The following is a 20146-nucleotide window of genomic DNA, read 5'->3' as shown; positions in this document are numbered from 1 at the left end:
GGTACTGCCCATGCTTAGGGAGGATCTCCATTTTAATTGGCTATCTCAAATGCCAATCATTTCTAGACACATCCTCACTGACACACCCATAAACTCCTTAATCCTTGGATCTGTTAATCCAATCAAGTTGACAATTCAAATTAACCATTACAGAAGAGTAGAAATAGAAAAGGAAAATAATATTAGGAGTACCTGCTCTAGGTGTAAGTGATGATTGTCATTTTTACAGAGGCATTCAGGGTAATTTTACTCAGACAATAGCATTTGAACAAAATTGCAGGAAGGAATAAGCTATGAGATATCAAAAGAAAGAACCCTCAGGCAGAAGGAAGAATATCCCAGGTAGGGGAAGGGCCAGCATGAAAATCTAAGTAAGAGATCCTGCCTGATGTCTCCAGGATGCTTCAAGGAGGCAAGAATGGAGTGCACAAGAAGCAAGTCTAACAGAAGATGAGGCCAGAGAATGCAGGTAAGTCATCCCTGGCAAACTTTGGATTTTACTAGGAATGAGGGTTTTCAACAGAAAAATAATATTATCTAAGTTTAAAATGAATCACTTAGTATCACATGTATACTGATTTTCTTGTTCCTCTTTCTCTTTTCCTCCAAAATATCCTTTAAGAGCTACCAGAATGATTTCATCCGTGGCTCCTATTTCTCATAGGATGAAGAGCAGTGTACTTAATATTCTATGGAAATTCTTATTTTAATATCTCCAGTCTGTATTCACAAGCCATTCTTGCCTTGCGCCTTGTAATTCAGGATATGCCATCAGCATCTGACCACATTGTCATGAGCACTACCTTCTCCTCTCCGCACCAACACACACAACACACACAACACCCACCCCCCCAACACACACCCATATACACCACTCTTGAATAATCTTATTCAGCATTAAAACACAGTAGTGGAGAAATCTTTCTATTACAATGCCTTCCCTCTACAAATCAGACAAATTTATTGAGCATTTACTCTGGGCTACATACTATGCTAGTTGCACTGAATATATCAATATTTTCAGGAAACTATGATGCATCTTAGAGATAATCACAGAGAATAATTTATATGAATTTATATATAATCTTCAAAATAATGAGATGCAGCTTCAAAAAATTTAATAGTTCACTCCTCAGTATTCCCCTCACAACTTTCTTACTATATCATTAAAAATTATCTGTTAATTTAATTATCTATTATATTAATTCAAATTAATATATAAGGCTATTCAACAACAAGGGTGTATGTGATTCTTGAAAGTTAAAAATCAAGAGATGTAGTTTGAATATGGATTATCTTCTCCAAATGTCATACTGAAATTTCATTTGCTTAGTGTTTGGCCCTTAAGAGGTGATTAGGTAATTAAGAGAAATAAATTCAGTTTTCCCAGAACTAGATTTGTTATAGCAAGGGCAAGTTTTATAATGTGAGACTGCCCCCCGTGGTGTTTAGTCTCATCTGCACTCACCTATTTGTCCTCTACTTTCTGCCATGAGTTGAAGCAGCATGAAACCCTCCTTATTCCCATACTCTTGGGCTTCCCATCCTTCAGAATTATGAAGCAAAATAAGCCTCTTTCATTTATAAATAACCTGGTCTCAGGTATCTTGTTACAGCAAAAGACAACCAAGACACAATCCACCCTAAAGGAGAGTTTTCTATAAACATGTTTAAATAGTTGGAAACCAATATGAGAGACAGTTTTACAATATAACTAACAAAGAAATCGCTACATTAAGAACTAGAAACCACAGATTTATATGAAAGAGATAATAAACAAAATATGTTTAAAATGCTGTAAGAGATAGAAGGAAAATCACAATAAATAAAATAATGAACATTCAGGGAAAAGGGTCACCTAATCTGAATAAGTTACAAATAGAAAATTTTCAATATTAAAGTAATTGTAACAACTTTTAGCACATTCTCAATTAGTGGATTGATCAGAGGATGAGTCAGAATCAAACAAAAACTTCGATGATTATAAGAAACAACTCAAGAAATTACCTAAATGTGAGAGAAGAGATAAAAAAAAATTCCACCACATAAAAGGAAGGTTACGAAACTTTGAAACAGATTGAGACATTGTAACAATTCAGTGACATAAAGTAGAAAGAGTAAAGGAAAATTAATACTTAGAAAGACAATGGTGGTCTGACTTTGTGGATGGAATGTCCTCATATTCTATCAATAATTGATTAACATAATTTGAACTATTAAAACCCACTGTAGAAAACTAACATAGCAGTCTACATTACTTTTTTAAAAAAATCATTTTAAAGACAGAGTACTTATGACATAGTAAATGAGGTCTGGAAGAAGTTCTGAGATTCTGAGATGATGGTATGCTGAATTTAGTGATTGTTTTATCTCTGGGTGTTTGGCAACAGGAGAGCCTTTGCCAGTCTCTCAGAACTTGGAAACAACAGTTGCAATATAGGTACAGACAATATGATAGGATACAGAAGTCTTCCAGGGTTAAGGGCTACATGCTGGGAATAGGATAATGTAAATATATAAACTAACACTTTTTCAACTTTGGGCAAATAAACTCCTTTTTCTCCCAAGAATCCTTACTCTGTGATTTTTGGATTAGGGTGATTCTAGATTGCTAGTGCCATCAAGTGCCTGGATAAGGAAACAAAACTTCTGTCTGGAAAAGCTTCATCCGAGAACAAATAATTATTACTTTTTTTTTTCCAAATACAACTTTTAACATATTACTAAAGACTGAAGGAGATAAGGCAATATAAACAGAACCAGCAAAGATTGGTATATAATTAAGAGGGCCTCAAAGTTGCACAAGATGGCCAGAGATATAAAAATATAACAGATATTAAAAATATCTTTTAACGTGTTCAAACAGATGGCAAAAATTTCTAAATTTTGTTAACATTTGAAAGCAATTAAAAGTAATATACTATATTTTAATAAACAACTAAATAATTGAACCCAAAATTACAAAGCTAAGAGCTCAATATATGATTTTATTAGTGTATCTGACACAGTGAAAGAGAGAATTAGTGATACTGAAGATAAATCAAAAAGTATCACCTGGAATGATGATGAAAAACAAAAGCACACAAATCAGGGTCAAAAGACAGGAATATCTAAATGGTGTCACACAAAAAAGGAGCAAAAGTATAGAGGAAAAAGTATTATTGAAAAAGAGATAGTGGCTTAAATTTTCCTAAAATAAGCCAAAGAATAGAAGAATCCATAAGTCAAATCCTATAAGACCTAAGAATGAAAAACTTTTAAATAAAATTTAGCAGAGAAACATAGGTTAATTTCTGAAACCAAAGAAAATGAAGAAACAACTTTAAAACCATAAAATAAATTAAGCATACTACTTTTAAAGGAAAAAAAAAAACCTAACATTTAACTTCTGAAAGGAAAAAACTAAAAGAAAAATGATAATGATATATTTTCAGCACAAAAATTCATATGCACTGAAAAAAATGGAAATGAAATCTGTCAGGAAAACAAGATTGATAATATTATTCACATACAAATGATAAAGGAAATACAAAATAAATTTCCCTTGGGCTAAGAAAGATGATCCCAGATAGCAGATAGAAAAGTAAAAAAAAATTAATGATTACAGTGAAGTTTGAATATTTTTCAACAATATTTCTTTGAAAATTGCCTTACTTCCCTGATTGGATTGCATGGGTATTTTGGCAAAAAGGACCAAAAAAAAAAAAAATTCTCCTGCATACTAGCAAAAAAACAATTGGAAAAAGAAATCAACAATATAATTTTCAATATGGCTAAAAAATAAAATACTTATGAATATCTTCAATGAATTGTAAGACTTTTACAGTAATAACTACCAAAAAGCCTAATATTAAAAGACTTAAAGTATTTCTGAACAAATTAAATGAAATGTGTAAGATCTATATAGTGAAATCCCAAAAATTTCCAAGAGAAATTAGACAGTCTAAAATAAAATACATGCCAAGTATTGAAACATTAAATTCAATGTAAACCCAATAAAAATTTATTCAAGCATACTGCTCTAGGTCAAAACTGACACTACTTGATTAAGTAGAATCCAAAAGACATAGAGCAGCCAAATCATCTTCAGAAAGAAGAACAAAGCTCAAGGTCTTACATAAAGCAACATGAACAAATAAATTGTGATATTTGAATTAAAAGACAATTAGACCAATGTAATTGAATATAATCCAGAAATAGATGGATGTGTACACTACCATTCTTTTTGCCAAAGTGCATATGCAATTCAAAGAGGAAAATAGTGCATTTTTCCAGAAATATTCACTTGACAAAATAGACTCAAGCTTTATTTTCATTCATCCACACAGTTGCCATTTTTGTGCCACATGTATGCCATTAATAGGCATAACATTAAATAATAAAATAAAAAATGAGACAAATGAATAAACATTTAAATTCAGAGATTTCAAAAGAATTTGTAAAATGTGATGATACTTATACAAATTTCAAAAATCAGCAAAAATACTGTATTTTTGGATACCCTATAAATGTGTAGAAACATGGATAAAATCATAAATCATACAGACCTTTCTGTTTACTAGTGTAATATAACACATCAACCTAAAATTTGATAGCTTATAACAATGATTTATTGATTTTTGTGTCGTTATTCTGTGGGTGTAGGCAGATTTAAATGGTGTATGCCTGGGTTTTTCATAAGGTGACTGAAGGATTACAGCTTCTTTGAAGTCACTAGCAAGTTCTGTACCTAAATGCTCCATGGTCTTTCTTTCTTTATGGCCCATCCTTAAGTGCCTATCCATGGAATTTAGGCTTTGTACCATAAGGTGATCTCAATGTTTTCAGGCTTTTTATATGGTGGCTGTTTTTCAAAAGTCAAGACTCAGTAACTGCCAACCAGTTGAAGGTTTTGCCCTGAAATGACATATCATATCTGCCATTGATCAGAGTAGTCATGGAATTAGCTTGATTCAAGGAGAAAGAGCAATAAACCCAACTCCTTATAACAGGCTTTACAAGGCAGTGTAGAGAATCACAAGTGGGATTTGGGATCTTAATTTGAAGCTCTTTTGGGAAATACAATTTGCTAAGACACCTTTTTCAGGCTAATGGTAACCAAAGTGGAGGCAGGGAGGGGCTAAATGAAATAGTGATCTTAAAATAAAAACTTCAACTCCACCTACATTGTTTTACTTTACTTTTTTTGGAAATGAACTATCTGAAGTAAATGTAAGAGCTCCGCTTGTGGACTCACATGGACCTTTATGATATTACTCTTATATTATGCATTTTATACTTTCTTAAAAAACATTTAGTGTTTCAGAAAGAAAGCACTACAACTTCCAAAGAATGGTGGAAATCCTTTTCATCTTATGCAGGAAGACATCCGTCAATTACATCAGGGTCTTCTCTCAGTATGATAGCCAGGGAGATTTAGGTTTGGCATTGCAAACTATTTGTGGTTCTCCCTCTGCAATAGATGGCCTACTGCACGTGACCTGTATCTCAGCTCTGCTAGGAAGATAACCTCATGGTAGCTCCAGAGATGGGCATAACCCATTGGAACTGGACAGCCCATCTTTAACCTTTTTTTTGGAGAAGAATATTCTATGGAAAGCCTTTGATATTTCACGATATAAATAAAGCAGGTTCAGGGTTCCATTTTGGCATAGTATAGAAGCTCCATCTGTCTGATCCGCTTGCCTGTCCTGCCCCTGCTTTTGAAATTCTTTTCTGTGTCCTGTGACTTTTTCGCCATTCTATTTTTCTTTTTATTTCTTTTATATCTCAGCCAGCCCATTCCACTGAGGGGAACCCCACTTCCATTACCTGTGCAGGACGCAGGCAAGAATCTTACATTTGTCTGTACCTAAGGAATCATAACATGCCAGAAATTTTAGTTTCAAAGTGATTTTTAAATATTCTAGCTTCATAAATTATCTTCTTGAAGCAAACAAATGATAGCCTATTTCAAAATAATTAAAGTTAGAGAAGCAAATCCTCTGTAATACAGTTTTACTTCCTGTAGATGGTTCAATAATTCTTGACTTGAAATTATTTTAATAAAGTTGTATTAAATCTACTAAGGGATCTCTTGATAAGGTTCAAGGATGAAAAAAATGCAAGCTTTGTATTCCTTCAATTGTAAAAATAGAACTGCAACTTAAATGTGAATTCTAATTTGGAACATTAGTAATTAGCTAATTTTACTGTTTTGTAATTCTTTCATTCATGAATCGCTGTGAGAGTTGAAGAACATTACAACCCAGTAGGAAATGAAACGAATGATGTCAGCTAAAGTTAGTCATGGAGCGTGGCTTTCATTTTAATCTTGCTTTGGTTTCATAGAAATTTAAATCCATTCAATCAAAAATACTTCCAAATGTCACTTCTTCTAGGAGAAAGATTTAGGCACTTAGTGAGTTACTTTTCTGATCCTCATTGCTATGTTTTATTTGCCACTTAATTGAAAATCAGTTATATAGGTACTGAGAATGATTTCTATGTCAAGGGTGTAGAGTCCTGAGGACACTGGTTAAGAAGGACCCATGTAAGTGACAGTTTTCCTTCTCTTGCTACACCCCTAAAAGATAAGTAAAACTTATTGGTCAAATGAATATGCAGTGTCTTGATTTAATTTCAAAAACCCTGTTTTCACCCCCATGCAGTATACTGATATATAGTCAAAACTGTGGTAACGGACACATGGAAAATTATCATCCATTTGTTTTTTGTTACTTTAACTTTCCCAGATCAATATATGATTTAAGTCAATATATATATTATAATTTGGGAAATAATCAATGAAATGATATCTATTACAGGAAATATTAAAATTTAGTTTTTGAAAATAAAATTAAAATTGTGAAAACTAAATTTTCTTGGAAACTGAAATCATCCACAGTCTTTACAGTTTTCATCCATAAATCCATTATAGTAGGAAATAACAAATTTACTTCCATTTTGATGGTTATACTGGTGGGTATGGAAAATTTAATGTTGGTCACCCATTTCTTCCATCTCTGGTTAAAACTTGCATTGTTACACAAGGCTGAAGTGTTGCAGAAGCTGTCATTTTACTGTATTTTTATTTTTTTTTTTATTGATTGTTCAAAACATTACAGAGCTCATGATATATCATCTTTCATACATTAGACTCAATTGGGTTTTGAACTCCCATTTTTACCCCAAATACAGATTGCAGAATCACAACTGTTACATACTCACATTATTACATAATGGCATATTAGTGACTGTTGTATTCTGCTACCTTTCCTATCCCCTACTATCCCTCCTCCCCTCCCCTCCCCTCCCCTCCCATCTTCCCTCTCTATCTCCCCTGCTGTTGTTCAATTCTCTCCCTTTTTTTCCCTCCCCCTTGCCCCTCATGACCTCTTATAATTTTATGTATCATTGAAGGTCTCCTAGCATTTCCATATGCTTTCTCTTCTCTCTCCCTTTCTCTCCCCCCATTCGTCTTTGTTTACTGTTAGTCTTTTCCTCATGCTCTTCCTTCCTGTTCTGTTCTTATTTGCTCTCTTTATATCAAAGAAGACATTTGGCATTTGTTTTTTAGGGCTTGGATAGCTTCGCTTAGCATAATCTGCTCTAATGCCATCCATTTCCCTGCAAATTCTATGATTTTGTCATTTCCTAGTGCTGCATAATACTCCATTGTGTATAGATGCCACATTTTTTTATCCATTCATCTATTGAAGGGCATCTAGGTTGGTTCCACAGTCTAGCTATTGTGAATTGTGCCGCTATAATCATTGATGTGTCCATATCCCTATAGTGCGCTCTTTTAAGGTCCTCAGGGAATAGTCCGAGAAATGCGATAGCTGGGTCAAATGCTGGATCCATTCCCAGCTTTCCCAGGAATCTCCATACTGCTTTCCAAATTGGCCTCACCATTTTGCAGCCCCACCAGCAGTGTACAAGTGTACCCTTTTCCCCACATCCCCGCCAACACTTATTGTTGTTTGACTTCATAATGGCTGCCAATCTTACTGGAGTGAGATGGTATCTTAGGGTGGTTTTGATTTGCATTTCTCTGATTGCTAGAGATGGTGAGCATTTTTTCATGTACTTGTTGATTGATTGTATGTCCTCCTCTGAGAAGTGTCTGTTCAGGTCCTTGGCCCATTTGTTGATTGGGTTATTTGCTATCTTATTGTTTAATTTTTTGAGTTCTTTGAACATTCTGGATATTAGGGCTCTATCTGAGGTGTGAGGGGTAAAAATTTGTTCCCAGGATGTAGGCTCTCTATTTACCTCTTTTATGGTTTCCCTTGCTGAGAAAAAACTTTTTAGTTTAAGTAAGTCCCATTTGTTTATTCTTGTTATTAACTCATAGGCTATGGGCGTCCTAATAAGGAATTTGGAGCCCGACCCCACTATATGTAGATCGGAGCCAACTTTTTCTTCTATCAGACGCAGCGTCTCTGATTTGATATCTAGCTCCTTGATCCATTTTGAGTTAACTTTTGTGGATGGCGAGAGAAAGGGATTCAATTTCATTTTGTTGCATATGGATTTCCAATTTTCCCAGCACCATTTGTTGAAGATGCTATCCTCCTCCATTGCATGTTTTTAGCCCCTTTATCAAATATCAGATAGTTGTAACTTTGTGGATTAGTCTCTGTGTCTTCTATTCTGTACCATTGGTCCACCTGCCTGTTTTGGTACCAGTACCATGCTGTTTTTGTTACTATTGCTTTGTAGTACAGTTTGACCTCTGGTATTGCTATACCTCCAGATTCACATTTCCTTCTTAGAATTGCTTTTGCTATTCTGGGTCTTTTGTTTTTCCATATGAATTTCATGATTGCTTTATCTATTTCTACAAGAAATGCCATTGGGATTTTGATTGGCATCGCATTAAACCTGTAGAGAACTTTGGGTAATATCACCATTTTGATGATGTTAGTTCTGCCTATCCATGAACAGGGTACATTTTTCCATCTTCTGAGATCTTCTTGTATCTCTTTAGGGTTCTGTAGTTTTCATTGTATAAATCTTTCATCTCTTTTGTTAGATTGATTCCCAAGTATCTTATTTTCTTTGAGGATATTGTGAATGGAGTGGTTTTCCTTATTTCCATTTCAGAGGTTTTGTTGCTGATATACAGGAATGCATTTGATTTATGCGTGTTGATTTTATAACCTGCCACTTTGCTGAATTCATTTATTAACTCTAGCAGCTTCTTTGTAGACCCTTTTGGGTCTGTTAAGTATATTATCATGTCATCCGCAAATAGCGATAATTTAATTTCTTCTTTTCCTATTTTTATGCCTTTAATTTCTTTTGCCTGTCTAATTGCTCTGGCTAGTACTTCGAGAACTAAATTGAATAGAAGTGGTGATAGAGGGCATCCCTGTCTTGTTCCAGATTTTAGAGGGAATGCCTTCAGTTTTTCTCCATTTAGGATGATGCTAGCCTGATGTTTAGCATATAGAGCTTTTACAATGTTGAGGTAAGTTCCTGTTATCCCTAGTTTTTCTAGTGTTTTGAACATAAAGGGATGCTGTACTTTGTCAAATGCTTTTTCTGCATCTATTGAGATGATCATATGGTTCTTGTCTTTAAGTCTATTGATGTGGTGAATAGCATTTATTGATTTCCGTATATTGAACCAGCCTTGCATCCCAGGGATGAATCCTACTTGATCATGGTGCACAAGTTTTCTGATATGTTTTTGTATTCGATTCGCCAGAATTTTATTGAGAATTTTTGCATCCAAGTTCATTAGAGATATTGGTCTGTAGTTTTCTTTCTTTGAAGTGTCTTTGTCTGGTTTTGGGTTCAGAGTGATGTTGGCCTCATAGAATGAATTTGGAAGAGCTCCTTCTTTTTCTATTTCTTGAAATAGCTTGAAAAGTATTGGTATTAATTCTTCTTTGAAGGTTTTGTAGAACTCCACTGTATACCCATCCGGTCCAGGGCTTTTCTTGGTTGGTAGTCTTTTGATAGCTTCTTCTATTTCTTCCTTTGTTATTGGTCTGTTTAAATTGTGTGTGTCTTCCTTTCTCAATCTGGGCAGATCATATGCCTTAAGAAATTTATTGATATCTTCACTATCTTCTGTTTTATTGGAATATAGGGTTTCGAAATACTTTCTAATTATCTTCTGTATTTCTGTAGTATCTGTAGTAATATTGCCTTTTTCATCCTGTATGTTGGTAATTTGAGTTCTCTCTCTTCTTCTCTTCATTAGCATGGCTAAGGGCCTGTCGATCTTATTTATTTTTTCAAAGAACCAACTTTTAGTTTTATCAATTTTTTCAATGGTTTTTTTTCATTTCAATTTCATTGATTTCTGCTCTAATTTTAATTATTTCTTGTCTTCTACTACATTTGCTGTTGTTTTGCTCTTCCTTTTCTAGGTTTTTGAGGTGTAGTGTGAGTTCATTTATTTGTTGGTTTTTTCTTTTTTTGAGGAAAGAACTCCAAGAAATGAATTTCCCTCTTAAAACTGCTTTCATTGTGTCCCATAGATTCTGGTATGTTGTGTCTGTATTATCATTTGTCTCTAAGAATTTTTTCATATCCTGCTTTATGTCTTCTGTAACCCATTGATCATTCAGTAACATATTGTTCATTTTCCATGTGATGTAGGATTTTTCCTTCCTTCTTTTATCATTGATTTCCAATTTAATTCCATTGTGATCAGATATGGTGCATGGTATTATCTCCACGCCTTTATACTTACTAAGAGTTGCCTTGTGGCATAATATATGGTCTATCTTTGAGTAGGATCCATGTGCTGCTGAGAAGAACGTGTATCCACTTGATGATGGTTGATATATTCTATATATGTCGGTTAAGTCTAGGTTATTGATTGTGCTGTGCCTCAGTCTGGCTGGGCACAGAATCACGAGCCACTCAAGTAGGAACAAAACTTTATTTTTGAAAAAGCCGTCAATACTCCGTACGCGCCGGGAAGCCAAAAGAGGTCCACCCACGCATGCGTCTACGGGAACCGGGGGGCCCCGACCTCCCCCAGAATTCCCTCCTACTATCCTTCCCCAACCAATGGGAATTCTCCAGGAGTCCCGTAACATGAGTCCCGTAGCAGGCCAAGGTGAACAGCAGGATTCCAATTTCCATATGAATGTAAATCTTAACATAATCATATCATCTCAATGGCTAGCTGGCGTCACCTTACAACCGAAAGTGCCATGCATCATATTACTTGCTTGTGGCTCCTAGCAGTGCTGTTGAGTTCTATAGTTTCTTTATTCAATTTTTGTCTAGAGGATCTGTCTAATGGCGAGAGCGGTGTGTTGAAGTCACCCATAATTATTGTGTTGTGATCTATTTGACTCTTGAACTTGAGGAGAGTTTGTTTTATGAATGTTGCAGCTCCATTGTTTGGTGCATACAAATTGATAATTGTTATGTCTTGTTGTTGGATGGTTCCTTTTAACAGTATATAGTGTCCTTCTTTATCCTTCTTGATTAACTTAGGTTTAAAGTTGATTTTATTCGATATGAGTATGGCCACTCCTGCTTGCTTCCGAGGGCCATGTGAGTGGTATGATTTTTCCCAACCTTTTACCTTCAGCCTGTGTATGTCTTTTCCTATCATATGAGTCTCTTGAAGGCAGCATATTGTTGGATTTATTTTTTTGATCCAGGTTACTAGCCTATGTCTCTTGATTGGTGAGTTTAGGCCATTAACATTTAAGGTTACAATTGAGATAAGATTTGTACTGTCAGTCATGCTTCTTTATTTATTTATTTTAGTTTGGCTAGTTTTACTTTTTGGTTATTTTCCTCCCCCTTTACTGAGATACCTCCTGCTGTTAGTTTTGGGCACTATTTTTCAATTCTTCTTCTTGTAGTATTTTGCTCAAAATGCTTTGCAGTGCTGGTTTTCTTGCTGCGAATTCTTTTAGCTTTTGTTTATCGTGAAAGATTTTAATTTCATTGTCAAATCTGAAGCTTAATTTTGCTGGATACAGTATTCTTGGTTGGAATCCATTATTTTTCAGCATTTGAAATACATTGTTCCAGGATCTTCTCGCTTTCAAAGTCTGTGATGAGAAATCAGTCATTAACCTAATTGGTTTACCCCTGAATGTAATCTGCCTCTTTTCTCTCGTAGCTTTTCATATTCTCTCCTTGTTCTGTACGTTGGCTATCTTCATAATTATATGTCTTGGAGTTGGGCTATTATGGTTTTGAATGTTTGGGGTCCTGTAGGCTTCCAGGATTTGGCAATCCATTCCATCTTTCATCTCTGGGAAATTTTCTAGAATTATTTCATTTAATATGCTGTCCATTCCTTTGGTTTGAGTCTCTGTGACTTCTTCTATCCCGATGACCCTCAAATTTGGGTTTTTTTATGACATCCCATATCTCTTGAATAGATTGCTCATGGGATTTAAGCATCTTTTCTGTGTTGACTATATTCTTTTCAAGTTGATAAACCTTGTCTTCATTATCTGATGTTCTGACTTCTACTTGATCAAGTCTGTTTGTAATATTCTCGTTTGAGTTTTTAATTTGGTTTATATTTTCCTGAAATTCTAGGATTATTGTTTGATTTTTTTTTAAGATCTCTATCTCCTGGTAGAGCTCGTTCTTTGCCATTTGAATTTGTTTGTTTAATTCATTTTCAAAATATACTTTTATTGCTTGGACTTGCTGTCTCATGTCTTCCCTAATATTCCTTTCCATTCGATTAGGTATGCCTTGAGTTCTTTCCCTATCCCTGCTTCTGAAGTTTCTATGTCCTCCTGTAGAATTAAGTTGTCCTGCATTGTTTGTACTCCTTTTTTCCCTTGTTTTCTCATGTTGTCCAAGTTACTTTCTAGCTCTATCTGATTGCCGTGTTTCTGCTCTCTTCTATAGATTTGTTTTGGTTCTGTATTACTCTGTTGTTTCTTCTTTGTGTTGTTAAACTGTGCCTGCTAACGTGGATTCTGCTGGGAAGGAATTCCGACGGCTGAGCTCCAGTGACGTCACTACTCTGCTATGACGGGCCCCAGGCTCCTTGCTGGGGTGTCCTAATGGTGCTGTTTGACTGGACTGTCTCTGTTTGGTTTCAGCTCCCCGTCGAGGCAGGTGGACAGTCTCCAGCCGCCCAGTATCTCAGGCAGCGGGCGGGTGATCGGTCACAGTGGAGGAGTGGACTCCGGCTGCCCAGTCACGCGGGCAGCGGGCCGGCTGTCACCGGTGGGCGGGCGATATCTAGACACCCAGTCCAGCGGTCAGTAGTCGGCGGGCGGGCGTTCTCCTACCGCCCAGTTACGCGGGCAGTGGACTAACTGTCGCCGGCAGGCCTGCGGTTTCCAGCCGCCCAGTTGCGAGGGCCTGGCCTCTAGTCCCCTGGTTTCTCCTGCTAGTCTTGGTTTTTCCTGCTAGACCAGATTTCCCCTGAGTGATGGCTCTCGGCAGTTCAAACTGTACTCTGGACCTGCCGTTTGTTGGGTGTGGAGGGTGTCTATTGGGGACTCCGGCACTCTATTGTTTTGTTTCCATTGTGGGGGATAGAACTGTACCGCTTCCTTCTCCCTCTGAAATCCCGCACTTAGCCCGGGGGTCAGTGCGGGCTCATCTGGCAGGATTCCACAGAATTGCAGCCACTTTTCTCCCTGCTTGCTAATTAATCACTTCTCTGCGGCACCCCGCCTTCTGTATCTGCGGTGAAGGCTGGGTGAATCAGTCAGCCCGGATCCCCGGGGTCGCACAATTGGCTATTGGGATCCCTGGCACTCTTTCGTTTTGATTTTTTCTGCTTGCCCCTCCCCCAGTGCTGGCTAGACAGGTTTCGTTTTGGCTGTTGATGGGAGGGGGAGTTGAAGGTCAGGTGTCTCTAGTTTTCCCCTAGTCTTTATGCAGGCTCACTCTGATACTCCCTCCCCCGGAAAGCCTAGGAGAGGTTTTATGCGGATTCCCCGATGTATGGGGGATGGGCTGAGTGACACAGACCTGTTTTATTGTTGCAGTCTGTCGGAGAGTGGCGGTGGATACTTCCACTCTCCAAGATGGTGGCCGCTGATTGCCTTGGTGGAGTTTCCGTTGTCATTTTACTTTAAAGTCAATTATACTTGTAGGTTTCTGTGGAGATGCCTGTCCTTCCATCTGAGCTTGGACAGAATGAGCGATGGTGCTTCTCATTTCCATAGATTTCATTTAAAATTTAGGAGATCTTTTCACATATTTCTCTCTCTCCTTAGATGACTGGGACCTATTAGGTGCCTCTGCCCTTTGCCCTGGAGCATGGACACCCCTGAGACTATTTGATGTCTCTATCTGCCTTATGTCCCCAATCCAAATAATGTGTATGACTTATCCACAAAAAAATATATGCAAACCAGAAAAGTAGTCTTGAAAAGGTCCTTCAAATGAAGATATTAAAAAATAAAGTGTGTAAAAATATGATCAATATCGTAAATATCATAAAATGACAGTGAAATTCGACTGTGTATTTTGTCTAACACATTTTGAAAAATGACAAAGGTGTTCTGTATCTAAAGCAATTACATCTCTAAAGAGATGAAATATAAGTTGGTTAATACCATTTGTAAACATTTGGACAATATGATTTGTGTAAAATTATATGATAAACCATGACCTTGTAGTTTTTACTTATATATCTATTCATATATCTTCCCCCACATGCACATAAGAGTAATCAAGTTTATATTATTCATAACTTTCCACCAAGTATATGATTGATAATCAAAAGTGGTACATTTATGAACCGGAAGATTATAGATCAATAGTTTTTAAAGCAGTGTCTCTAGGCCATGGGCATCAATGCTGACAGGGAATTTGTTAGAACTGCAAATTCTTATTTGGAGAATCAAATAAGAATTTGTTTAACAAATCTTCAGGGAAGTTTTGATGTATGTTTAGGTTGAGAAGCACTGACTTACATGCAAAAATAAAATAAAACAAAGCAGATATATAAAAAAATGCTGTCCTATGCTAAACCAAGAGTAATATTGTGGTTAGACATTGAGAGAGAGTACAAGGGAACTCCTGCTGTAGTTTTCTATTAGAATGCTGATTACCAGGTGTCTACTTTGGCAAAATTCATAATAGAATTTGATAATTTATACTTGTATGCATCATTATAATAAAATAGTGTAAAATGTAGTATACTCAAAGGCTAACTCAGTTCTTTTAATGACATATGCCCAATAATATGTGATTATTTTCTTTCTTAAATTGCATGCTATCCTTCTACATGCAGAATAAAATTTATTTATTTTGGGGGAAAGTAAGTAGTACTTATTTTAAGAAAATATATCTGTCTCATCCACAGCCCAATTGTTCCAGGGCATGAAGGTAGGTTGTAGATTGGCCAAAGAAAGTGCTCAGAGAGAGCATGGGAGACATGGTTTGTTAGGGAAAGCATAGAAAAAATTAGATAATTCTCCACAAGAGTTTAATAGTGACAGGCTAAACAGATAGCATCTCAGCCCCTCACAGTGCTTTGCCAAGCAGTGCCTCCTCTCCCTCACAGCATTTTGTCCAGTAGCAGCGGCTGGATACATGACACATATCCTTTCCACACTTTCCTCCCTTTTTATCCTGCTCCACTCAGAGAGGGTTTCATATGTTCAACTGCAGAAAACAGTAACATTGTGAGCTTTGGTTTGATAAGTTTGATTGCCTGAGAGCATCCCAAGGAGGAACTAACTGTCCTGGCTTATGTGCAAGAAGGTAGCTTTCTACAGACAACACTAACTTGCCTGGTTCCCAATGTGCATAAGAGAAAGCCAGTGTCCTTTAAGATAATATGTATTTGGACTTTCTGGTCCAGAATTGCTCTTATTGTTCCCTTAATTTGGCTATGTTTTGGGGAAGAGAAAGAGGGCATTCAAGGACATGTTGTTTTACTTGTCTCTTGATTTTTTTTTAATGATGATAAAATATCCAACCAATCAATTAGACTTTGTACAATTGTTTGCATGTCAGACTTTAATAACTTGAAAAATAATTAAAATTGTCCCTTTTCAGTCATTCATGTCAGTACTGTTTATTTGAGCTTTATTTGTTCAACACCAGCATCTGGTAGGCATTCTACATATGTTGCTTTATTAAATTTTGCTATGAAATGGGTAGTATTCCTATTCTGGAGATAAAAGTACTGAGGTCTAGAAAAACTCAAAGTACTAAATGGCAAAACTTGGAATAGGAAATTCTTTTTCAAGTTCACATTTCTAAAGTAACTTGTGGCCACACTGTAACAGAAAAAAAATTGATACTTTCCTGTTTTTGCACAAAATTAATTATTAAATCTTAACAGAATGAGATGGTGAGAGAGGCAAAGGAAGCTGATGATGCTGTGAATAGTATTATTCACTGTGGACTAGCCCAGATTACAGATATTGTCAGGACTAGGAGGAATTTTAATAGTCATCTAATTTCAGATGAAGTGAATTTCCTTTGAAATCACCTCCATGAATTGGCACCTTGGTTTCTAATAAGTGAATCTTTCTTTTTATGTTTTTTTTTTAAATTAGCAAAACTCTTTTTATATTAAAGGCCAAATACTGTACAATTATATTAAAATTTTTATAAATATGAATATTTTGTGCCTTATACCCAGTAGGTTCATTTCTCCCTTTTGTAGTTCTATAGGATCATTCACACTACATCACACCAACTATTTAAAGAAAGCTATTGTTGTTCCTTATATCTACTCTCATTGTTTCTTCCGAGTTTTTTTTTTAATATGACTGATATTTGAGTCACATGATCATCCTGACCACGTCCTTGTGAGTGCTCAGAGGCAATATTTTAACAATTATGATTATAAAATTTGGAAATGAAATTATACTGGGGTGTGCAAAGTAGTTGTTATCAGAATTACAGGAGATAATCCAAAATGACCAATGCTAGAGTCTTAAAGAGATTTCCTGCAGCTAATGTGTACACATTTCCAAGCTCTGTGAAATAAAGTTATGACCTACTTAATTCATAACTTCCTTCCTCTGCAAATGGGATGTATGGATTTAGTAAGATAATATTATGAAAATAAGAAAGCTTTCCAGGCCTGGTGGTAAATACCTATAATCCCAGCAATTCCAGAAGCTGAGGCATGAGGTTTGCAAGTTTGAAGCCAGGCTCTACAACTTAGAAAAACCTTCAGCAACTCAAGACAGCCTGTCTCAAAAAAAAAAAAAAAAAAAAAAAAAAACAAATACACACACACACACACACACACACATATATATATATATATGAGAAATGGACTGGGGATGTAGCTCAGTGGTAAATGTTCCTGGGTTCCAACCCCAAAATCAGAATAAGCAAACAAAGAAAAAGAAGAAGAAGGAGAAGGTGGAGGAGGAAAAGGAGGAGAGGAGGAGAAGAAGAAAACTGAACACATATTAGCTCCATTCCTTCTTTTCACAGTTTTCAAAAAGAACCCTAAAATGCAGGACAAATGTCTTATTCAAATGGCACACATCAACATCAATATCATCATTATTATCATCATTACCATCATCAAAAGCAGTTGATGGGCACGATATCTTCCCCCTCTCTTCTTTGGCACTGCCTACAGAGGTGACCACCATCCATATTCAGCATCATGGCTGCCCTCAGACCTCACATGAAGCCCAAAATCATCAAAAAGAGTACCAAGAAGTTCATTGGGCACCAGTCAGACCAATATGTCAAAATTAAGCTCAACTGCTGGAAACCCAGAGGTATTAACAACAGGGTGCAGAGAATATTCAAGGGCCAGATTTTGATGCTCAAATTTGGTTATGAGAACAACAAGAAAACAAAGCACATGCTGCCCAGGGGCTTCTGGAATTTCCTGGTCCACAATATGAAGGAGCTGGAAGTGCTGCTCATGTGCAACAAATCTTACTATGCTGAGATTACTTACAATGTTTCCTCCAATAACTGCAAAGCCATCGTTGAAAGAGCAGCCAAACTGGCCATCAGAGTCACCAGTCCCAATGCCAGACTGAGCAATGAAGAAAATGAGTGGACAGTTCACACGCACATTTTTTTGTGTGCTTAAATAAAAGCACAAAAACTGCAAAACAAAAAATGATGTACCAAGCATGGGGGTGCACACCTATAATCCCAGCTCCTCTGGAGGCTAAAGCAAAGTAAGCTTAAGGCTAGCCTGGAAACTTAGCCAGACCATATCACAAAATAAAATAAGCAAAAGGGGTAGGCATTTAGCTCAGTGGGAGAGTATTTGCCTAACTTGTGAAGCCCTGGATTCACCCCCTCTGTATTGCAAATAACAAAACAATAACAAAAAAATTAAGTATACTCACTGTGTGCAAGTGTACAAGACACTTTCTCAGTCCTTCACATTTTATCTCATTTAATTTATTTTTTTACATTCATCTCATGGTGAATTATGTTTATTAACCCCATTTTACACATGAGAAAAGTAAGGCACAGAAAAGTTACTAGTTGATATACCCATTTATACAGCTAATGATGAGGTACCATTCTAGAGTATAACTCTAAGAACCTTGTGGTTAAAAGAAAGTTCTGTTTTATTTTCTTCATTATCTATACTTTTGAATAAACATGATTGATTTTTCTGTCTTATTGATAATTCACCATAATCCAAGCACAAATATATTCAAATAAATATGTATAGATACAATCTATTATTCCGTAGAGCTCACATCCTACAGATGACAGTGATATTAATGTAGGTGAACCATCAGGAGGAGATAATTGTAGTATGCTGTGATAAGTTTTACACAATAGTGGAAAACTCATAGAAAGAGTTAATGGTGAAGGGTCAGGAAGCAAAATCTTTCTAGAATGTTAAACAGCAAATGTATACCCAGAATGAATACCCAGAATCTATGAGATCAAATTTTTTATTTTAGACAATGTGTAATTATTTAGGAGTGATAAGAACATGAAGTAGAAAGTGGGCCCTCATGTATGGTGAGTCTGAATGGTTATTAGAAGGCAAATCTAGACGTGTGTATGAGTTTGGGTCTTAATCCTAAAAGTGATGCAGATCTTCTAAAGGTTATTCATCATGGGAATAATGTTTGAGGTTCAATAATATCTTTCAAGTAGTGTTGTAGAAATTGATGTTGAGGGATAATGGGAAAACTGATGTTGAATATAAGAATTAGAAATAATTAGAAGGGCTGGGGATGTGGCTCAAGCGGTAACACGCTCGCCTGGCATGCGTGGGGCGCTGGGTTCGATCCTCAGCACCACATAAAAATAAAATAAAGATATTGTGTCCACCGAAAACTGAAAAATAAATATTAAAAAATCCTCTCTCTCTCTCTCTCTCTCTCTAAAAAAGAAATAATTAGAAATATGTGGAAGTTGTATTCATTTTTAAAAAGATGGTAAAAGCTAGTGAGACAAGAACAGATATGAAACATTAACATGAGTGAAACAATAAGCAAACTAGATAAATCTGTGTTTTGTGTGTCTGTCTGTGTGTGTGTGTGTGTGACAATTAAAGCAACCAAGGATGAGTCCCATCTTGTTAAACTATATCATGATAATGACCTTCATCTTGTTTTCCTCTTTAAATATGATGTCCTGTATATATGAGCCACTTTATCCTCCTTTTTCCTGCTTCTACTTTTCACCTCTCAAAGATCAAGACCTAATCACCCACTCAGAATTTCAACAGTTCCACGATTTTCAGAATAGAGCAAACTAGAGAAAGGAAATGAAGCAACTTACACATGGTAAGGTAGATTTAGCTCCTTTGCCACATAATTAGACTGCAAGCTGAGTGAAACCTCAAGGTCACAGACAAATTGTTTTAACTGGACCGATGCCCCTCCCAACAGGGCAACCAAGGAAATCAGACCCCAGACCATCAGTGGGATTCAGGGCATTCAATCTGCTTCCCCTGATCCTGGAGCAAAGTTATGGCTGAGCAATGATATCTGGGTTACACGTTTCACTCTTCTGTTTCCATTTAGATAATGAGGCTTTATGCACTAATTATCCATAATATGCCATAATTATCCTTTGAGTTTTTTGTGGGCTCCTTTTCCTACATTCTTCTTCTAGAAATTTGCTTAGTGCATCGAACTTCTCCTATGACCATGGCACTTTTGCCAGGTCCACGCTCCAGGAAATAAACCGTGACCATAAATTCTCATTTCCAGTTAGGGAGATAGTTATTTATTGTTCATATTTCCCCAAAACTACCCCTAGAGTTTGGAAATTCTTC

The 20146-nt window shown here is 36.3% G+C and overlaps 1 protein-coding gene across 1 annotated transcript; it reads left to right on the top strand.

Moving 5' to 3' along the window:
* Positions 1 to 17539: 17539 nt before the first annotated feature.
* LOC308641670 (large ribosomal subunit protein eL32-like) lies at positions 17540 to 17980 on the top strand (the record flags this gene model as incomplete). Its single annotated transcript, XM_081280302.1, has 1 exon — positions 17540 to 17980. The coding sequence occupies one exon, from the start codon at positions 17540 to 17542 to the stop codon at positions 17978 to 17980; it is 441 nt and encodes a 146-aa protein (XP_081136428.1).
* Between the last annotated feature and the right edge of the window lie 2166 nt (positions 17981 to 20146).

The sequence above is a fragment of the Spermophilus citellus genome (assembly GCF_964194105.1).
Source record: "Spermophilus citellus genome assembly, chromosome: 2".
Lineage (NCBI taxonomy): Eukaryota > Metazoa > Chordata > Mammalia > Rodentia > Sciuridae > Spermophilus > Spermophilus citellus.
The sequence above is the reverse complement of the archived record's forward strand: the minus strand, read 5'-3'. Positions and strand labels throughout refer to the sequence as shown.